The 17,923-nt window shown below is 43.4% G+C and overlaps 1 protein-coding gene across 1 annotated transcript in view; it reads left to right on the top strand.

Annotated features, from left to right (window-relative positions):
- The first annotated feature begins 928 nt into the window (after positions 1 to 928).
- LOC120441393 (alpha-N-acetylgalactosaminide alpha-2,6-sialyltransferase 1-like) overlaps positions 929 to 17,923 on the top strand; it is a 30,327-nt gene continuing 13,332 nt past the window's right edge. Inside the window, exons 1-4 of the mRNA XM_039616188.1 lie at positions 929 to 1,017; positions 1,113 to 1,332; positions 1,642 to 1,804; positions 3,935 to 4,097. Of these exons, the coding sequence (XP_039472122.1) occupies positions 965 to 1,017; positions 1,113 to 1,332; positions 1,642 to 1,804; positions 3,935 to 4,097 (599 nt within the window). The 5' untranslated portion in view covers positions 929 to 964. The remainder of the gene's footprint in view (positions 1,018 to 1,112; positions 1,333 to 1,641; positions 1,805 to 3,934; positions 4,098 to 17,923) is intronic.

Genomic DNA, 17,923 nt, shown 5'->3' on the forward strand with positions numbered 1-17,923 from the left:
TCAGAAATGCCGGTTTTGATTTTCACTCTCATGACTCATCAAGTGATGCCACTGACTAGCCAAACAGTGGCATGCAGTCTGATGACTTCACATTTTGGTACCTGCTCAGATCACTTGGAACCCCGGCTGAGCAGGTACTTTTTTAGTACCTGGTCCCAGGTCCTATGATGTAATGAAAATCCCTGAAAACTGTGGCGAGTCGAACTAAGTAGGGTAGGTAACAATGGAAAAGGTGATAATTCATTTCCATGAACTACCTGCATACTATTGCCAAGTGTGTCCAAAGAGTTCATCCAATACCTAATGGCAGTCAGGGTACCCTTATATAGTCTACAAAGGTCCATGCCTCCCTCCACGGATGTGCCTCCCCAGACCATCACTGACCCATTCCCAAATCACTCATGGTGAATGATGTTACAGGCAGCATGTTGTTGTCTTAAGCTTCTCCAGACCCTATCACGTCTGTCACAACGTGAACCTCTTTTCATTTGTGAAAAGCAAAGGGCAGCAGTGGTGGATTCAGGTATTCCATGGCAAATGCCATGGAATACCTGAATCCACAGTACCAAGCACTGGGGACTGGGCCCACTAGAGGATGTCAGGCCCTCAAGCCACCCTTATGAAGTATGTTTCTGATTGGTTGGTCAAAGACAGTAACACGAGTAAAAGAAATTAAAGAAATGCTGTTTATTTTAGTTTTAAAATATATTGCAGATATAAGTGATATAAACCCTGAGTTATGTTTGTTTCTGAAGTTGGTTGTGTAATAAAACACATTGCTGCTAATACCTGTGTGGCTTTATCTGTCTGCAAACTGTGCTGTAGCCCAGCCCATTCACATCAGTGAGAACGTGCCAAATTTAAAAGGAAGTGCATAGATGTATGTGTGCTAAATTGAAAAGCAAGCCTTCACTCGACAGCAATGGCATCCAAAACCTCCAGGATATTTTTATTCCTCCTTGTAATGACAGTTGGTTTTGTGGTTTTGATTCTATCCCAGGAATATTTATCAAAAAGGTAATTTTTATTATTGATAACAGACATTAAAAAAGGGAATTTGCTAATTCTAAACTTTCTTTTTGCTCCCTTTTGTCCCATTGCCATTGTTGCAGTTGGACAATTTTCTCTGGAAAACATGAACTCAGATGGGAAACCTTTCCGTTTGATATTAACCTCTGGGGACAGGAAGAAAAAACAGCTGTGCCACCTTCTGTGTCTACCACAGCTGTGGCTGAGACTCCAATACCTCTCCTCTACAGAGGAAATTTCACAAAGCTTCCTCAGTGGGATTTTGATGATGTCTATAACCAGGATGCCCCACCTAGACCAACAGTAAGCATGCTAAGACACAATATGACAGAAACAGTGCAAATGTAGTAATTAAGCTGATGGCTGTGGGCTGGTAACACTGAAGTGTGCTCAGCCATGCAGTCAGTCTGTTGCCTCTGCTGTAACTGTCCTGTATTTTCTTTTTGACCGGCTTTCTTAATGGTTTCACTCCTTAATTAAAATAGATATTTCTTAATCATTCCTCAAATTTTAATTCTCAATAACTGTTGTGTTTGTTGTTTCCTTGGGGTATAAAGCTTTCACAAAATCATTTTAACCGATTTCATGATTTAATATTTCTGTGATTATCAGACATGTGCCCCATCACTGCGAAACTCTCAGGATGAGAACTTCAAGAAGGCTTTTCTTCCCAACATACGTTTGTTTCTGCACAAGGACAACATTAACATGAGCGAGTGGAATCGCCTTTCACATTTTAACAATCCTTTTGGGTTCATGCAGTTCAAATATGATGGTAAGTGTTTGTGAAACTGAATCCAGATTAAATATCAGTAGGTTCTGTGTGAGGTTGATCAGCAACTAAGTAATAGATTTTTTTTAAAATTTAATTCTTCTTTCAGTTTCTGATTCCCGATATTGTAATAAAAAGACAAAGATACAAAACAACAAAAGACAGATACTTTTGGTATTAAAAAAAAAATGATGGCACCTTTAAGCAGTGCGTTTTTTTTTGTTTGTTTGTTTGTTTGCGTCATCTACAGTTTTCCCCCGTAAAAATACATTAATTCAAGCACCAGAGACCTGGTGAAGTCAAAATTTATTTCTATAGCACATTTAAAAGACTAGTGTACATCAAAGTGCTTCACAATAAAACCGCAATGGGGGCAAAAAAAAGGAACAAATAGTACAGTTACCATTAAAATGACATTACATGCTGTAGTGCAGGCTGAATGAAAGTCAAACTAATTTGCTTCAAAAGCTAAGTTGAACAAGTGTGTTTTTAAGCATGATTTGAACGATTGAATTGATTCTGATGTACGGATATCAACTGGGAGATTATCCCAGTATAGGGGCAGCAATGGCAAAAGCACTGTCACCTCTGGTTTTTAAACAAGACCTCGGTTGCATTAGGAGCAGTTGGCTGAAGGATCTCAGTACTCTCTTTGGGTGTACATATCAAAGAGATCAGTTAGGTAGCTAGGGGCCAGGTGTCACAACTGGGGCAGCAGCCGTGTGATGTGTGGAAAGGAGGACTCAAATGCAGCACTTACTAAGATGTGAGGGTGGTTTATTAAGAATACAGAACACAAAGTGGGGATGGCAAAACAGAACTAAGGATAAACTAAACTGGGAGAAACTAAACCATAGAATAGCAAACCTGAACACGAAGGGAGGACAGCAGGGAGAGCACGCAGAGGATTCACGGAGTAATGTAGAGCACACAGGGAATGAATACAGAGGATGAATACAGATGACGCGACGAGGAACAGAGGCAGACACACACTATAAATACACAGAGGGACACTGGGAAATCACACACAGGTGGGAGACACAGCTGGACCTGATTAACCTGACGAGACAGAGGAACACTAACACCAGGGACCAACAGACAACATCCCAAAACAGCCCACAAATAATAATAATAATAACAACAATAAATACACCAAACACAAAATCACTGAGTCAAGGACTCAGGACCATGACACCAGGTTATTTAGAATTTTAAAAGTGGGCAGAAGGTCAAAACTTATCAACTTATCAATTAAATGATGAGTTAAAGAAAGTGAAGTTTTAACTTACTTTTGAGAGACATGAAATTATTCATACAGCACTAAATTAAGATACACTCACTGGTCACTTCATTAGGTACACCTCTTCAACTGCTCTTTAATGCAAATATCTAGTCATTCAGTCACAGGTAGCAACTCAATGCATTTAGACTTGTGCACATGATAGAAACAATCAAGTTTTTCTGTAAAATTGTGTTATTATGTGAAAATTGAAACTGAATATTCAAGTTTGTGTGTGTGTGTAAGTCTCAGACCAACATAAGCCTTACCCCGACTCTATCACTAATTTCAACCCTCTAAATCAAACTTTTAAGACAATTACCCAACATTTTGTGTTATAGATGGAAAATTAAATAAATAGTTAAAAAAAAAAAAAAAAAAAAGCTTAAATAGTTTAAAAAGAATGGTCCAAAAAAGTGGCTGTTCTGTGGTTGAAAATGCCTTGCCTGCCATCAGACTGCTTTGAGTTGATAGGAAGACAAAGGTAGCTCAAATAATCTGCATACCTTGTTATATTCAAAGTAGGCCTATGTGGAAGTGCATCTTCAAATGAATAATACTTTTAAACTTTAAGCACCAGGACACCATACTGTGCCTCTGTCAGCTAAGAAATGGAAACTGAGGCTATAAATCACACAGACTGGACAACATTAGAAAAACTCTGTCAAATGGTAGACAGTCCCAGTTGCCTTCTTTCCAAGCTCCTTGGACTTTCTTTGCTAAAACTTACAGTTGTTCAGGATTTATCAGTTTCATCAGCTAAGTTAGATTCGTAATTGTAAATAAATGGAGATTCACTAGCTCACAAATACACATGTAAGTGTCTGCACTCATGTGTTTCTTTTCATTTGCAGAAGTGATGGCTTCAGTGAAGCTGATTCCAAAGCCAAAAGAGCCACTGCTCCTCCCAAAACCAGGTAGTGATGGCTGTGTTCACTGTGCTGTGGTGGGTACTGCAGGAATTCTGAACGGCTCAAAAGTGGGTGCAGAGATCGACGCTCATGATTACGTTTTTCGGTACGTAAGAGCTACAAAACTTACCTGTTGTTAATGTTATCTAAACTGAAGGTAACTGTAATGGTCAAATGTTTCTATGTCATTGCAGTTTGATGCAGAGCACAGCAATCAGATCTGATGTAATCTCTAAATTTAAGAATTCCGCAGAAATATATTATATAAAGTTAAAGTTGCTGAAAGTATCACACAGAGTGTGTATTTGTACAATATGTGTGTTCTATAACATTTTCTTCAATCAGTGATGAATAGTAAGGTTCTAGCTTTATAGGGGGCTTTCTGTTTTTTTATAAAGCAGCAAGAGTTCAGAGTTCTGCTGAATGCTTTGCTCTGTGGTGGCACAACGAATTGAGGAAGACAACAGTGGAGGAATTATATCCCTAAACTTAGTTACCACACTTTTAAAGAGACATCTACTGTGACAGATGCATTAGCCCCTGCTGTCTAATGTATTATTGCGAATTTAAACGTTATTAGGAAATTATCAGACAAAAGAGAGTTGTCAGGGAATACTGCTAAATATCCAGTTTTTTCCCATATGTCAGTACAAGATCTAGAGTGTGATTAAAGTGGTGGGTGGGTTCTTTTATATTTCATCTAAGCCAAGCACTAAAGCAGATAAAAGTCTGAGAAAATCAGAAACTCTGAGTAAGGACCAGATGGCTGAAATACAGTGCAACAATAAATAAAACCGTTTTTGTTTAGTTTTTTTAATTTTCTGCTTTGGATATTGCAATCTGTTGTTTTTCAATCTGTGCAGTCAAGAATGACTCAATCACACTCACACATACACACTAATATATATAAAATAACTTCCCTCTTGCCCCTGCGGGCGGTCTATCCTTCAAGCTCGGATCCTCTACCAGAGGCCTGGGAGCTTGAGGGTCCTGCGCAGTATCTTAGCTGTTCCTGGGACTGCGCTCTTCTGGATAGTGATCTCCGATGTTGTTCCTGGGATCTGCTGGAGCCACTCGCCTAGTTTGGGAGTCACCGCACCTAGTGCTCCGATTACCACTGGAACCTCTGTTACCTTCACCCTCCACATCTTCTTGAGCTCTTCTCTGAGCCCTTGGTATTTCTCCAGCTTCTCGTGTTCCGTCTTCCTCATGTTGCTGTCATTTGGAACCACTACATCTATCACTCCATCTTCTTCTGTTTGTCTACCACCACGATTTCCAGTTGGTTAGCCACCACCATTTTGTCCGTCTGTATCTGGAAGTCCCACAGGATCTTAGCTTGGTCATTCTCCACCACCCTTGGGGGTGTTTCCCATTTTGACCTCTGTATTTCCAGGTTGTACTCGGCACAGATGTTCCTGTACACTACGCCGGCCACTTGGTTATGGCGTTCCATGTATGCCCTGCCTGCTAGCATCTTACACCCTGCTGTTATGTGCTGGATTGTCTCAGGGGCATCTTTACACATCCTGCACGTGAGGTCTTGCCTGGTGTGATAGACCCCAGCCTCTATGGATCTTGTGCTTAGAGCTTGTTCCTGTACTGCCATGATTAGTGTCTCTGTGCTGTCTTTCAGTCCAGCTTTGTCCAGCCAGTGGTAGGATTTCTGGATGTCAGCCGCCTCGTGCAGGGGCCTGTCCTTCCATGATGGTGCCTTTTCTTCCTCCTCTTTCTTGGGTTTCTGCTGCTTGCGGAATTCACTGAGTACGCGGTCGGTTGTAGTAATCTTCCTGATGTATTCGTGAATGATCATTGTCTCATCCTGGACTGTGGTGCTGACACTCACTAGTCCCCAACCTCCTTCCTTCCGCTTCTCATCCAGCCTCAGGGTGACAGACATGGGGTAAAATCCTCCATGCATGGTAAGGAACTTCCTCATCTTGATATCAGTGGCTTCTGTCTCCTCCTTTGGCCAGCTTATTATCCCAGGAGAGTACCTGATCACAATCAGGGTGTAGGTGTTGATAGCCCAGATCTTGTTCTTACCGTTCAGCTGACTCCTCAGGACTTGCCTGATCCTCTGCAGGTATTTGGTGGTTGCAGCTTTCCTAGCGGCCTCTTCATGGTTCCCATTCGCCTGCGGGATCCCCAGGTACTTGTAACTGTCCTCTATGTCTGCAATGTTGCCTTCTGGTAGTTCGATCCCCTCAGTTCTGACTATCTTCCCTTTCTTCGTTATCATCGGACTATAGTTCTCCAGTCCGAACGACATTCTGATGTCATTGCAGTACATCCTGGTGGTGTGGATCAGTGAATCAATGTCTCGTTTACTCTTGGCATACAGCTTGATGTCATCCATGTACACAAGGTGGCTGACAACTGCTCCATTCCGTAGTCGGTATCCGTAGCCAGTCTTGTTAATGATCTCACTGAGGGGGGTTCAGGCTTATGCAGAACAGCAGTGGTGACAGAGCATCTTCTTGGTAGATCCCTCACTTGATGGTGACTTGTGCTATGGGCTTGAAGTTGTCTGCCACATTCCAATTGAGTTCCTGAAGAACGCTCTTAGGGTCCTGTTGATCTTGTATGGGTTTAGGCATTCCAGTATCCAGCTGTGGGGCATTGAGTCATAGGCCTTATTCATATATAAATAAATATAAATATATATGTTTTCTTAATTGTATTTTTATGAATTGTTAAATTGTTTTCTTTGAATCATATAATTTTGTTAATACAGCCCTTACTCCCATAGACAAACACAACAGGTCCAGATGCTCTACGTGGCCTTCAGCTCCACGTAACACCATCATTTCAAATAAACCAGTCGACAAACTTCATGCACTGACTGACATACGTTTCTCACTGACCGCTCTCATGCTATCAGACTGGGCAAGCAAACATCCTCCATCATAGAGTCAACATCCTCTTCTGTATGCTCTGTACACACAATTATCAATTCTTCCGTTACTGAGCACCACTGTTAAGTTAGCAGATCATACAAGTCATTGGATGCATGACTGACAAAGATGATTTGCACAAGGAAGAGGTTCACACATCCTGGTTGTTCTGACTTCTGACTCGTTGTTTGAAGTCAAGAGAAGAGAAGAGACCTTTGACCTTTAACACACCTTTATTACATCAATACTTCAACTCACAACCATAACTGAAAATGAATGCCAAATCAACATATGAACAACCCTCCCCTCCCACCATCAACCCCACCCAAATACAATAAACACAGAAAACAAAACAAAACCAGAAAACACTCCATTCGGCTCTTTTCAAAAATTCAAAACTAAATTATCATCAGTTATTTTGCACAAAACTCCATTAATGCCCCAAATAGAGACAAACTCTTCAATGTTGGACAACATCTTTTAATAAACAAACTCTACTTTCAAACGTGCACCCACTAACCCTTTAAACATAAGTTCTAAATTAACAGATCCTGTTCCCTTCATCTTGTTCCTCCTTGTGAGCCATATACTCATCTTCGCCTGACCTATTAAAAAATTAATCAAGCAAACCTTCCTACGCTGCAGAGTACCTCGGACCCAGGATAAAGAGACCCTCCTCCAAAACACTCCCAAGGCCAGCAAGCCACTGCCGCAGCAATGAAAAAAGGCCAGCTAGCCTGGAACAGCCAAGCCACAGGTGCTGCAGTGTTTCCTCGGTTAGACAGAAAAGACAGTGGTTCCCTGTTCGTGGATCCTTATGTGCCACGTGTCTGTTTGTAGCCACGGCCCCATGCACGATTCTCCACTGGAGATCCGCACTGCGTTTCTCTATGGGAGGTTTGTACAGGGACCTCCAGCTGCCCCTCGGAGATGACCCCGGAGCCAACACACCTGACCACCTCGACTCCAGAACACCAGCCAACAATCCCCTGTTCAGCACCTTTACAGCCACCTCATATATAGCCTTCTTAGAGATCTTTGACAGGTCACCCAGAACAGGTGTTCGAAAGGAAAGAAGAGAGCCTTCCTCCTCATCCTGCTCCCCAACTGCAGCACAAACAGACAGCAAAGGGAAGTCAGCCGAACTTGGTTGACCACCTGCAGAGCGAGTCCCCAGCGCAGCCCTTACGAGTCCAGGAAGACCACCCATGACTTCTTCCACCAGCTTCTCCAGAAAGCGCAGAGACCTGATCCCAGTCTCCTGAGCCAACTTGGCAGTCGTTTTCCACTGCCCTGCCGTCCTCAGTCCCGCCAGCTTGGTAAGACCAGCATTTACGAGGAACCTCTGCACACTAGCAGTGCTGAGCATCCTACTTGGCACCAAGGGATTGTAAAAAAGAGGCTCCTCACCAACATCACCATAAAATTGAGAACAGTCTCTCTGTACTATAAAAACAGTCTTCCAAGCAGTCAAAACAGACTGGTAAAAAACAGAGGTCTGCGAAAGGTCCATGCCAGTTAAGTCTATAAGAAACAGGTGCTTGTCATATGTAAGGTCCTTTATTCTGTGAAGCAGCGTAGATGCAGTCTTGAACCAGGGTGGTTGTTGTCCTTGATAAAGATAACGCTGTGCCATCTGCAGGGTTCGTACGCTTTTTTCAGGGTCAAATTCAAGCACTTTTTAAGCACTTTCAAGATCCGTTTTTAAGCTTTTCCAGTACCCCCCCGCCGCACCGCCCCGCCAAAAAAAAAAAGAGAATGCATGTTTCAATTTGCATCACCTCAGTAAGACCATGTGAAAAGACACGTTAGCTCCCTTTTGTTAGGGACATAGAAAACGCACCACACAAAAATACTGCAAAAGGAACGGTCACCTTATATACTTAGTGTATAAACTCAAAATGCACATTTCACTTAAAAATTAAGATGTGCAAATGTGAACAAATCAACTTGTTAGAGATATTCTTCTCCTGTTGAAAAAAGAAAAACGAAAAATAAAGAAATAAGTCTAGATATTGATGCTTCTTTCCTGTGTGACAAAAAAATAGGAGACAGATGTTTGTTTGTTTTTTAAGTTATTTCCCAATAAAACTGTTTTATTGCTAACTACATTGCTGTCTGTATTATTCCTGAAGTCCTAAATGATCACCTTTAAAGTGTTTGTGCTAATAACATCAAGTCAGACAGGCATGGAGAACAGCACTGACTGTTTAAGTAGTTTAATGTGTAGGTGGCAATAAACACATTTTGAATGAAAGCTTGGGAACCTTGGTAGCACAGAAACAAGTGGCTATTCTTTGTGACCATATGGATCACTCATATTACCATTATTTCACCCAAAGGCACCAAATTAATATACAAAAAAGCTGCAGCAATACACACAAATATAAACAGTACTTGGTGACAACTTTGCTTTTAGCCGTTAACCCTCTGGGGTCCAGGGTATAATTGGCCGTTTTTGACTACTTTTGATTTGGCCTCTATATTTCACCATTAAAAACTGTTTATCTTGCCAATCTGTTATTATCTCATTTTGACATAATGTGTCAGCACAATTTATCTAAATTCAGACAAAATTTAAAATACAAGTAGAAAGTGATATTTTGACTGTAAAACCACAAGCATGTTTAAGGAATCATTTTCATAACTTGAAATGCAAATAGAAATTGGACATTTTAAAAAATATGAACAAGTTTTGCAAACAACAAAGTTATATAGTACTATTTACCTAAAAATGCAGCCAAGGCTCAGACGTTTTTTATATAACCATTCAAAACTATTTACAGAACAATCAGCTGTGCTGCATCAAATAAGAAGGCACACAAATTATTTATGCAACTCCAAAAAATTATTTGTGTCCACTATAACACAGATGAGAACAGCACAGGGATAAACCTGCAGGTCTGACAGCAGGTGAGTCACTCAGAGTTTACACTGCAATCTGCCTTTGGTGGCTTTTTTGCAGCAACTGTAACGTTCACTAGTAGAACTGACACACAAAACAAAACGACTACACTACACACTAACTACACAAGACAACACACTAACTTGAGACTCCAAACATGATAAACGTCACAAATCTCTCACGTATCAAAACTCTCTCTCTCTTTATCGCTCTCTCTTCCCAAACAACCAAATACCACATGTTGCCGTATCATTTTTTGATTGGTCGACATGGTACATTTTTCCACCAATAGGCAAGGAGTGTTTTTTTCTTTTTTCACTCACAAGCAAAGCGTGTTTGCTACCGCTCTCCATAAAAAACGCCGTTTTTACCGTTTCTTCCCAGAGTAAACGCCACTGTTTTATTCAGCTAGTTATGTATCGGGCTAATGTTTAAAGCTTTCACTTGAGTAAATTAACTCATATTACTGCTAAGTAATATTAGCTAAGTTCACAGCTTATTCCGTAATAGCGCTGCCATACTGCATCACTCTCAGTGCATTTCAATCATTTCTCCAGCGAGTTTGATAGCTAGCAAAATAATAATCATAATTTTTTTTAAAAAATAGCATGTGTAACGTGCACGTACTGGAAAATTATTTACTAGGACTCACCTATCATGCGACCGGAGAGCGCAAACTCGGCCATTGTTGTTTTCCATCATTAAAAACAAAAGCATTAAAACAGCAACCTACAGGTATGTTAGCGCACTCATCCCCAACTGTCCGAGGGAACCCGTACGAACCCTGCATCTGAAGACGGAACGCTGTGATACGGCTGCGAAGGTCAATCAAACCCTGACCCCCCTCTGACACAGGTAGAGACAGCACAGCAGACCTGATCCAGTGAAACCCTCCCCAAAAGAAATCAACCTGTCTTTTTTGTATCTCCTTGATAAGAGAGGCTGGAGGTTCAACAACAGTAGCACGGTGCCAGAGTACAGAAGCGGCCAAGTTGTTAACAACCAGAGTCCTTCCCCTGTAGGACAACTGTGGCAGGACCCAAGTCCATCGAGACAACCGGGCAGCAATTTTTTCAACAACACCCTCCCAGTTCTTCCCCTGAAAAGCAACAGTTCCCCAAAACACTCTCAAACACTGCAGTCCCTCCCTGTTCCACTGTAATCCTGCCGGTAACACTGGCTCCTCTTTATCAACCCACCCTCCCAAAATGAAACCTTCACACTTTGACCAGTTAACCTTCGCAGAGGATGCTCACTCATATAAGTCCAGTGTCTGTCTGAGTATTTTAATATCACTGTGACTGGTCATAAAAACCTTAACATCATCAGCATAAGCAGACAATTTAACTGGACTTCTTACTTCTTCATAGGTAAAACCTGAGAGTCCCTGTCTAAGATGGTGTAAAAGGGGTTCAATGGCCAGCGTATACAACATACCAGAAAGAGGGCACCCCTGCCTGATGCCTCTCTGAGCTGGAACAGGCCGACTTAACCCTCCCTCCACCTTCAACATGACAGCAACGTTTGAGTACAACAATTTGATCCAAGAAATGAAAATGTTCCCAAACCCAAAAGCTTCTAAAATTTTAAACAAATAGTGGCGATCAACTCTATCAAAAGCTTTTTCTTGATCCAGAGATAAAAACCCCACATCCAAGTCCTTGAGCTTGGCCAGATCAATAATGTCTCGAATTAAAAACAAGTTGTCCATAATAGTTCTTTCAGGGACACAGTATGCTTGATCCACATCAACAACCATGTCAATACAGGTCTTCAACCTGTTAGAAAGACACCTTGCAAGAATCTTATAGTCCGTACAAAGCAAAGAGACAGGTCTCCAATTTTTGAGCAAACCCAGGTCCCCTTTCTTTGGCAGTAAAGTCAAAACTGCCCTCGTGCAACTTGTTGGCAAGATCCCAGTGGTCATACAGTACGTTAAAACCTCATGAATGTCCTCTCCTAGCAGCGACCAGAATTCCTGGTAAAATTCCGCAGGAAGACCATCAACTCCTGATGACTGACCACCGTTGAGTTGTTGAACTGCTGAAAACATCTCCGCAAAAGAGATAGCAGACTCCAACACAGCCGATTCAGCCTCATCCAGCCGTGGCAGACCCACCAGCATCTTCGTCACACATTCAGGGTCACACGTGTCAGCACTAAAGAGGCTGGCATAAAAGTCAATGGCAAGCTTCCTCATTTCTACTAGGTTGGATGTCACCTTCCCATCTGGAAGCCTTAGGTGCAAAATTTGGTGTGACTCTCAAACCCTTTTCTCCAGCTTAAAAAAGAACCTTGTTGGGGCATCTATTTCCTTAATAGTAGAAATCCGAGTCCTTATAAGAGCACCTTTTGCTCTTTCGTGAAGAAACTTGCCCAAAGCCTTCCTCCTACTGTCCCAGGTACTATTTGCATTATCTGTCCCACTTATAATCCCAGTCTCTAGCCTCTTGAGCTCTCGTTCTAAGGCCTCAAAGCAATCTTTAACAGTAGCCGTTGCATGTGATGTGTATTGTTGATAAAAAAGCTTAATCTGTGTTTTCCCCACCTCCCACCATTGAGCCAAATTGCAAAAGTCCATTTTCCTTTGTTTCCAGTGGCACCAGAAGTCAGAAAAAGCTTGACAGAACTCTTCATCATGAATCAGCTGCACGTTAAAGCGACAGTGCGAACAGATGTTAGAATGCATCAATAAAGAAATATCTGCAGTCACTAAATGATGATCAGAAAAACCAACAGGTGAAATCTCTGCTTTAACCAGTCTATTTATATACGTCTGGTTGATATATAATCTATCAAGCCAAGCTGCCTTCACATTGCTCTCAAAAACTTTTACATATGTATACTGTCTGGTTGTGGGATGGAGCTTTCTCCACACATCAGTCAGATCATTCTGAAGAATGATTGTAGATAAAAGTGAGCCCGAAGGTGGGTGAGGCTCTCCTGTGTTTCTGTCAACTTAAGGGTGGGTTGTGCAATTCCAGTCCCCTCCCACCACTATTATGGAACCACTATTTAATTTTGATAATTCATCATTAATTTTATGAAATAATCGCACACGACCTGCAGCTGAGTTATGGGCGTATACATTCATAAAAGCAAAAGATATTTCCTTGATGGCTGCTTGTGCCACCTGTGCCCTTCCCTGCTCTATCTCACAGACAGAAACATGTGAAAGTTGAAGGTGTCTAGAAAATAAAATTGCTACACCCGCACTGAGGTTAGTACCATGACTCAAAAAGACCTGCCCACTCCAACTCATTCCCCATTCTGTCTCATTATCTACAGTGCTATGTGTTTCCTGTAAAAAGAACACATCAATGTTTTTGTTCTCGCTAAGCCCCACTAAGACTGCACGCCTTTCCCTATCCCTACCCCCATTAATGTTAAGTGTACCTACTCTCAAGCTTGCCATATAAGACAGAGAGAAGAGGAAGAGAAAAAGAGAAAAGACAGTGAGACGCTTCCAAAAAGACTGTCACGGTCTGGCTGGCAGACCGTGGGGATATGGGGGAATGAGGACCCAAAACGCATGGTTCTGCGATGCAAACAGTGCACTTTATTTACAGTGAAGGCTGTAAACACAATAACTCCCCGTCGCTCCCTTGACTCCCGTGTGTGTTCTCCCCTCCAACGTCTGTGCTCGTGCTCCCCGCTGTCGTGTTTCCGCACACCCCGTGCGTGCTGCCTTTCTGGTCCACTTTTCCTCCTGCAGGAAAACCACAGAAACAGCCGTCAACACTGACCCCCACGGCATACACGAACTGACTTACACTCACACACACTAACTTGGGATGACAACGCAATGATCCCGCGCCGGTGGGAGCTCCAACACTCTCCTAAGTAGCTCCCCCGACGAGCCCTGATCATAAACAGGTGTGTGGCAGGAACTTCAGGTGTGGCCAGTCCACCTGCAGGGCCACACCCATCAGGCCTGCATGTAGCCGTTCTCCATCCTCCAGCCACACCCGCAGACACACATGTACACACCCAGCCTATACATATAATAAGTGGAACACAGAATAACACAGCATAGCACAGAAAGACACATCCCCTAATACTGATAATAATGATAATAATAATAATAATAATAATACCAACAACAGTCAAAACTGCTCACGGACCCCCGAGTCCTCCAGAGCCAGGTCCGTGACAGTGACACCCTTAGTGCTCCAAGCATTTTACTATGCTTTTAAAGGAGTTTTTCCTCGTTTTTCCCTCCTCAACTTAGTCAGGATCTTTTTTATGCGGAATCTTTTCTTTTTGCTCAATTGCTCATAACCAACAACTCTCCTTATTTTCAGAACAGATTTTATAAAAAGATCAACATCTGGAAAAAACTCTGTGACTTCCACAGACTGCATGCCAAATGTCTCATCCAAAAAGCGGTTTATATCTTCTAAGGAATACGACTGCTGATGTTCTTCTTGTGAAACAATATCAGAGCATTGTGACAGGGAATCATCTTCCAACAAGTCGTCTTCCTCATTTTCCACGCTCAAAGAACCTGAAATTACATTTTCATGTACTACCTCACTTACCGGTGCTTCGGTCTGTCCACTGTCCTGCTTTTCCTCCACACTTTCCTTATCCTGTCTGTCATCACGTCCATCTTCCACCTCATTGGTCCCCTGCACTATCCCGTTCTTCTAGCGCAGCCTGTGGAGCACTGGCTGCGACCTCCATTCTGTCACCCTGCGACGCTAGCAGCTCGCTGTTGACAGCGCTGCTCGTAGACGGCTGCTCGTCCGCACTGCTACTAGCCGGCTGTTCTCTCGTGCCGGCATCTACAGCGTGCTCCAGCTCACTTGTCCCACTAGCATGAGCCTCTTGGTCACCTGTGTCACCGCGCACTTCCTGCTCTTTATGAAGGCAGGAAGAGCGTTTATGGCCAATATCACCACACTCAAAGCACTTCATGCTACTTGCACTTGCGTAAACAGTATATAAACTGTTTTCATATCTCACTTAAAGGACACTTCCAGTGTCTGTGAAGGATCGTTCAGATACATGAAGGCCTGCCTTCGTAGCAACTGAACGTGCTGCAGTCTGGCGTCTGTGCAGCCAAGACGAATAACCCTGAACCCGCTAGCAAACTTTCCAAAGCAGGTCAGTTCCTTTTCAAGCAGTTCATTCGGGATAAATGGCGGGACACCGTAGATGGCACAAACAGTGGCAAAACAGCCACAAACAAATCATCCAGAATGATCCCCCTTTCAACTAACAGGTGAACCAAGCGCTCCTCACAGAGAAAGGCAACCACAGCCTTGTTCATCCGAGAGCCATAAGTTATATTCTCATGGCCCACCTGTTCACCAACAGCTAGCAGAACCTGCTCCACAGTGTACTGTTGGGGTGCCAACACCCTGGCCCCATGTCTAATGGACAGGGGAGGCGAGCCCTCACTGGGGAGGGATGCCATGACTCAAGGTAAAACTGGCCAATTAACTAAAATTCTTCACTTCACGCAACACAATGAAAAAAAACTTGCTTTACCTTTTAACCACCCATAAGCCCAAAAAACAGTCCAAACGTCCCAAACTCACTCAGCAGCTCGACGCACTCACCACACCCATTCACTCACACTCCCAGCATGCAGTGCAGGAAGGAGAGAAGAGAAGAGACCTTTGACCTTTAACACACCTTTATTACATCAATACTTCAACTCACAACCAGAACTGAAAATGAGTGCCAAATCAACATATGAACAACCCTCCCCTCCCACCATCAACCCCACCCAAATACAATAAACACAGAAAACAAAAACAAAACCAGAAAACACTCCATTCGGCACTTTTCAAAAAGTCAAACCTAAATTATCATCAGTTATTTTGCACAAAACCCCATTAATGCCCCAAATAGAGACAAACTCTTCAATGTTGGACACCATCTTGTAATAAACAAACTCCACTTTCAAACGTGCACCCACTAACCCTTTAAACATAAGTTCCAAATTAACAGATCCCGTTCCCTTCATTTTGTTCCTCCTTGTGAGCCATATACTCATCTTCGCCTGACCTATCAAAAAATTTATCAAACAAACCTTCCTACGCTGCGCTGCAGAGTACCTCGGACCCAGGATAAAGAGACCCTCCTCCAAAACACACTCCCAAGGCCAGCAAGCCACTGCCGCAGCAATGAAAAAAAAGGCCAGCTAGCCTGGAACAGCCAAGCCACAGGTGCTGCAGTGTTTCCTCGGTCAGACAGAAAAGACAGTGGTTCCCCGTTCGTGGATCCATATGTGCCACGTGTCTGTTCGTAGCCACGGCCCCATGCACGATTCTCCACTGGAGATCCGCACTGCGTTTCTCTATGGGAGGTTTGTACAGGGACCTCCAGCTGCCCCTCGGAGATGACCCCGGAGCCAACACACCTGACCACCTCGACTCCAGAACACCAGCCAACAATCCCCTGTTCAGCACCTTTACAGCCACCTCATATATAGCCTTCTTTGAAATCCTTGACAGGTCACCCAGAACAGGTGTTCGAAAGGAAAGAAGAGAGCCTCCCTCCTCATCCTGCTCCCCAACTGCAGCACAAACAGACAGCAAAGGGAAGTCAGCTGAACTTGGTTGACCACCTGCAGAGCGAGTCCCCAGCGCAGCCCTTACGAGTCCAGGAAGACCACCCACGACTTCTTCCACCAGCTTCTCCAGAAAGCGCAGAGACCTGATCCCAGTCTCCTGAGCCAACTTGGCAGCCATTTTCCACTGCCCTGCCGTCCTCAGGTCCGCCAGCTTGGTAAGACCAGCATTGACGAGGAACCTCTGCACACTAGCAGTGCTGAGCATCCTACTTGGCACCAAGGAATTGTAAAACAGGGGCTCCTCACCAACATCACCATAAAATTGAGAACAGTCTCTCTGTACTTTAAAAACAGTCCTCCAAGCAGTCAAAACAGACTGGTAAAAAACAGAGGTCTGCGAAAGGTCCATGCCAGTCAGGTCTATGAGAAACAGGTGCTTGTCATATGTAAGGTCCTTTATCCTGTGAAGCAGCGTAGATGCAGTCTTGAACCAGGGTGGCTGTTGTCCTTGATAAAGATAACGCTGTGCTGTCTGAAGACGGAACGCTGTGACACGGCTGCGAAGGTCAATCAAACCCTGACCCCCCTCTGACACAGGTAGAGACAGCACAGCAGACCTGATCCAGTGAAACCCTCCCCAAAAGAAATTAACCAGTCGTTTTTGTATCTCCTTGAGAAGAGAGGCTGGAGGTTCAACAACAGTGGCACGGTGCCAGAGTACAGAAGCGGCCAGGTTGTTAACAACCAAAGTCCTTCCCCTGTAAGACAACTGTGGCAGGACCCAAGTCCATCGAGACAACCGGGCAGCAATCTTTTCAACAACACCCTCCCAGTTCTTCCCCTGAAAAGCATCAGTTCCCAAAAACACCCCCAAACACTTCAGTCCCTCCCTGTTCCACTGTAATTCTGCCGGTAACACTGGCTCCTCTTTATCAACCCACCCTCCCAAAATGAAACCTTCACACTTTGACCAGTTAACCTTATGGAGGATGCTCGCTCATACAAGTCCAGTGTCTTTCTGAGTGTTGTAACATCACATTGACTGGTTAAAAAAACCGTAACATCATCAGCATAAGCAGACAATTTTACTGGACTTCCTGCTTCGTTAAAGGTAAAACCTAAGAGCCCCTGTCTAAGATGGTGTAAAAGGGGTTCAATGGCCAGTGCATACAACATACCAGAAAGAGGGCATCCCTGCCTGATGCCCCTCTGAACTGGAACAGGCCGACTCAACCCTCCCCCACCCTTAACATAACAGCAGCATTTAAATACAACAATTTGATCCAAGAAATGAAAATGTTCCCAAACCCAAAAGCTTCTAAAGTTTTAAACAAATAGTGGCGATCAACTCTATCAAAGGCCTTTTCTTGATCCAGAGATAAAAACCCCACATCCAAGTCCTTGAGCTTGGCCAGATCAATAATGTCTCGAATTAAAAACAAGTTGTCCATAATAGTTCTTTCAGGGACACAGTATGCTTGATCCACATCAACAATCATGTCAATACAGGTCTTCAACCTGTTAGAAAGACATTTCGCAAGAATCTTGTAGTCCGTACAAAGCAAAGAGACAGGCCTCCAATTTTTGAGCAAGTCCAGGTCCCC

The sequence above is a fragment of the Oreochromis aureus genome, linkage group 8, assembly GCF_013358895.1.
Source record: "Oreochromis aureus strain Israel breed Guangdong linkage group 8, ZZ_aureus, whole genome shotgun sequence".
Taxonomy (NCBI): Eukaryota; Metazoa; Chordata; class Actinopteri; order Cichliformes; family Cichlidae; genus Oreochromis; species Oreochromis aureus.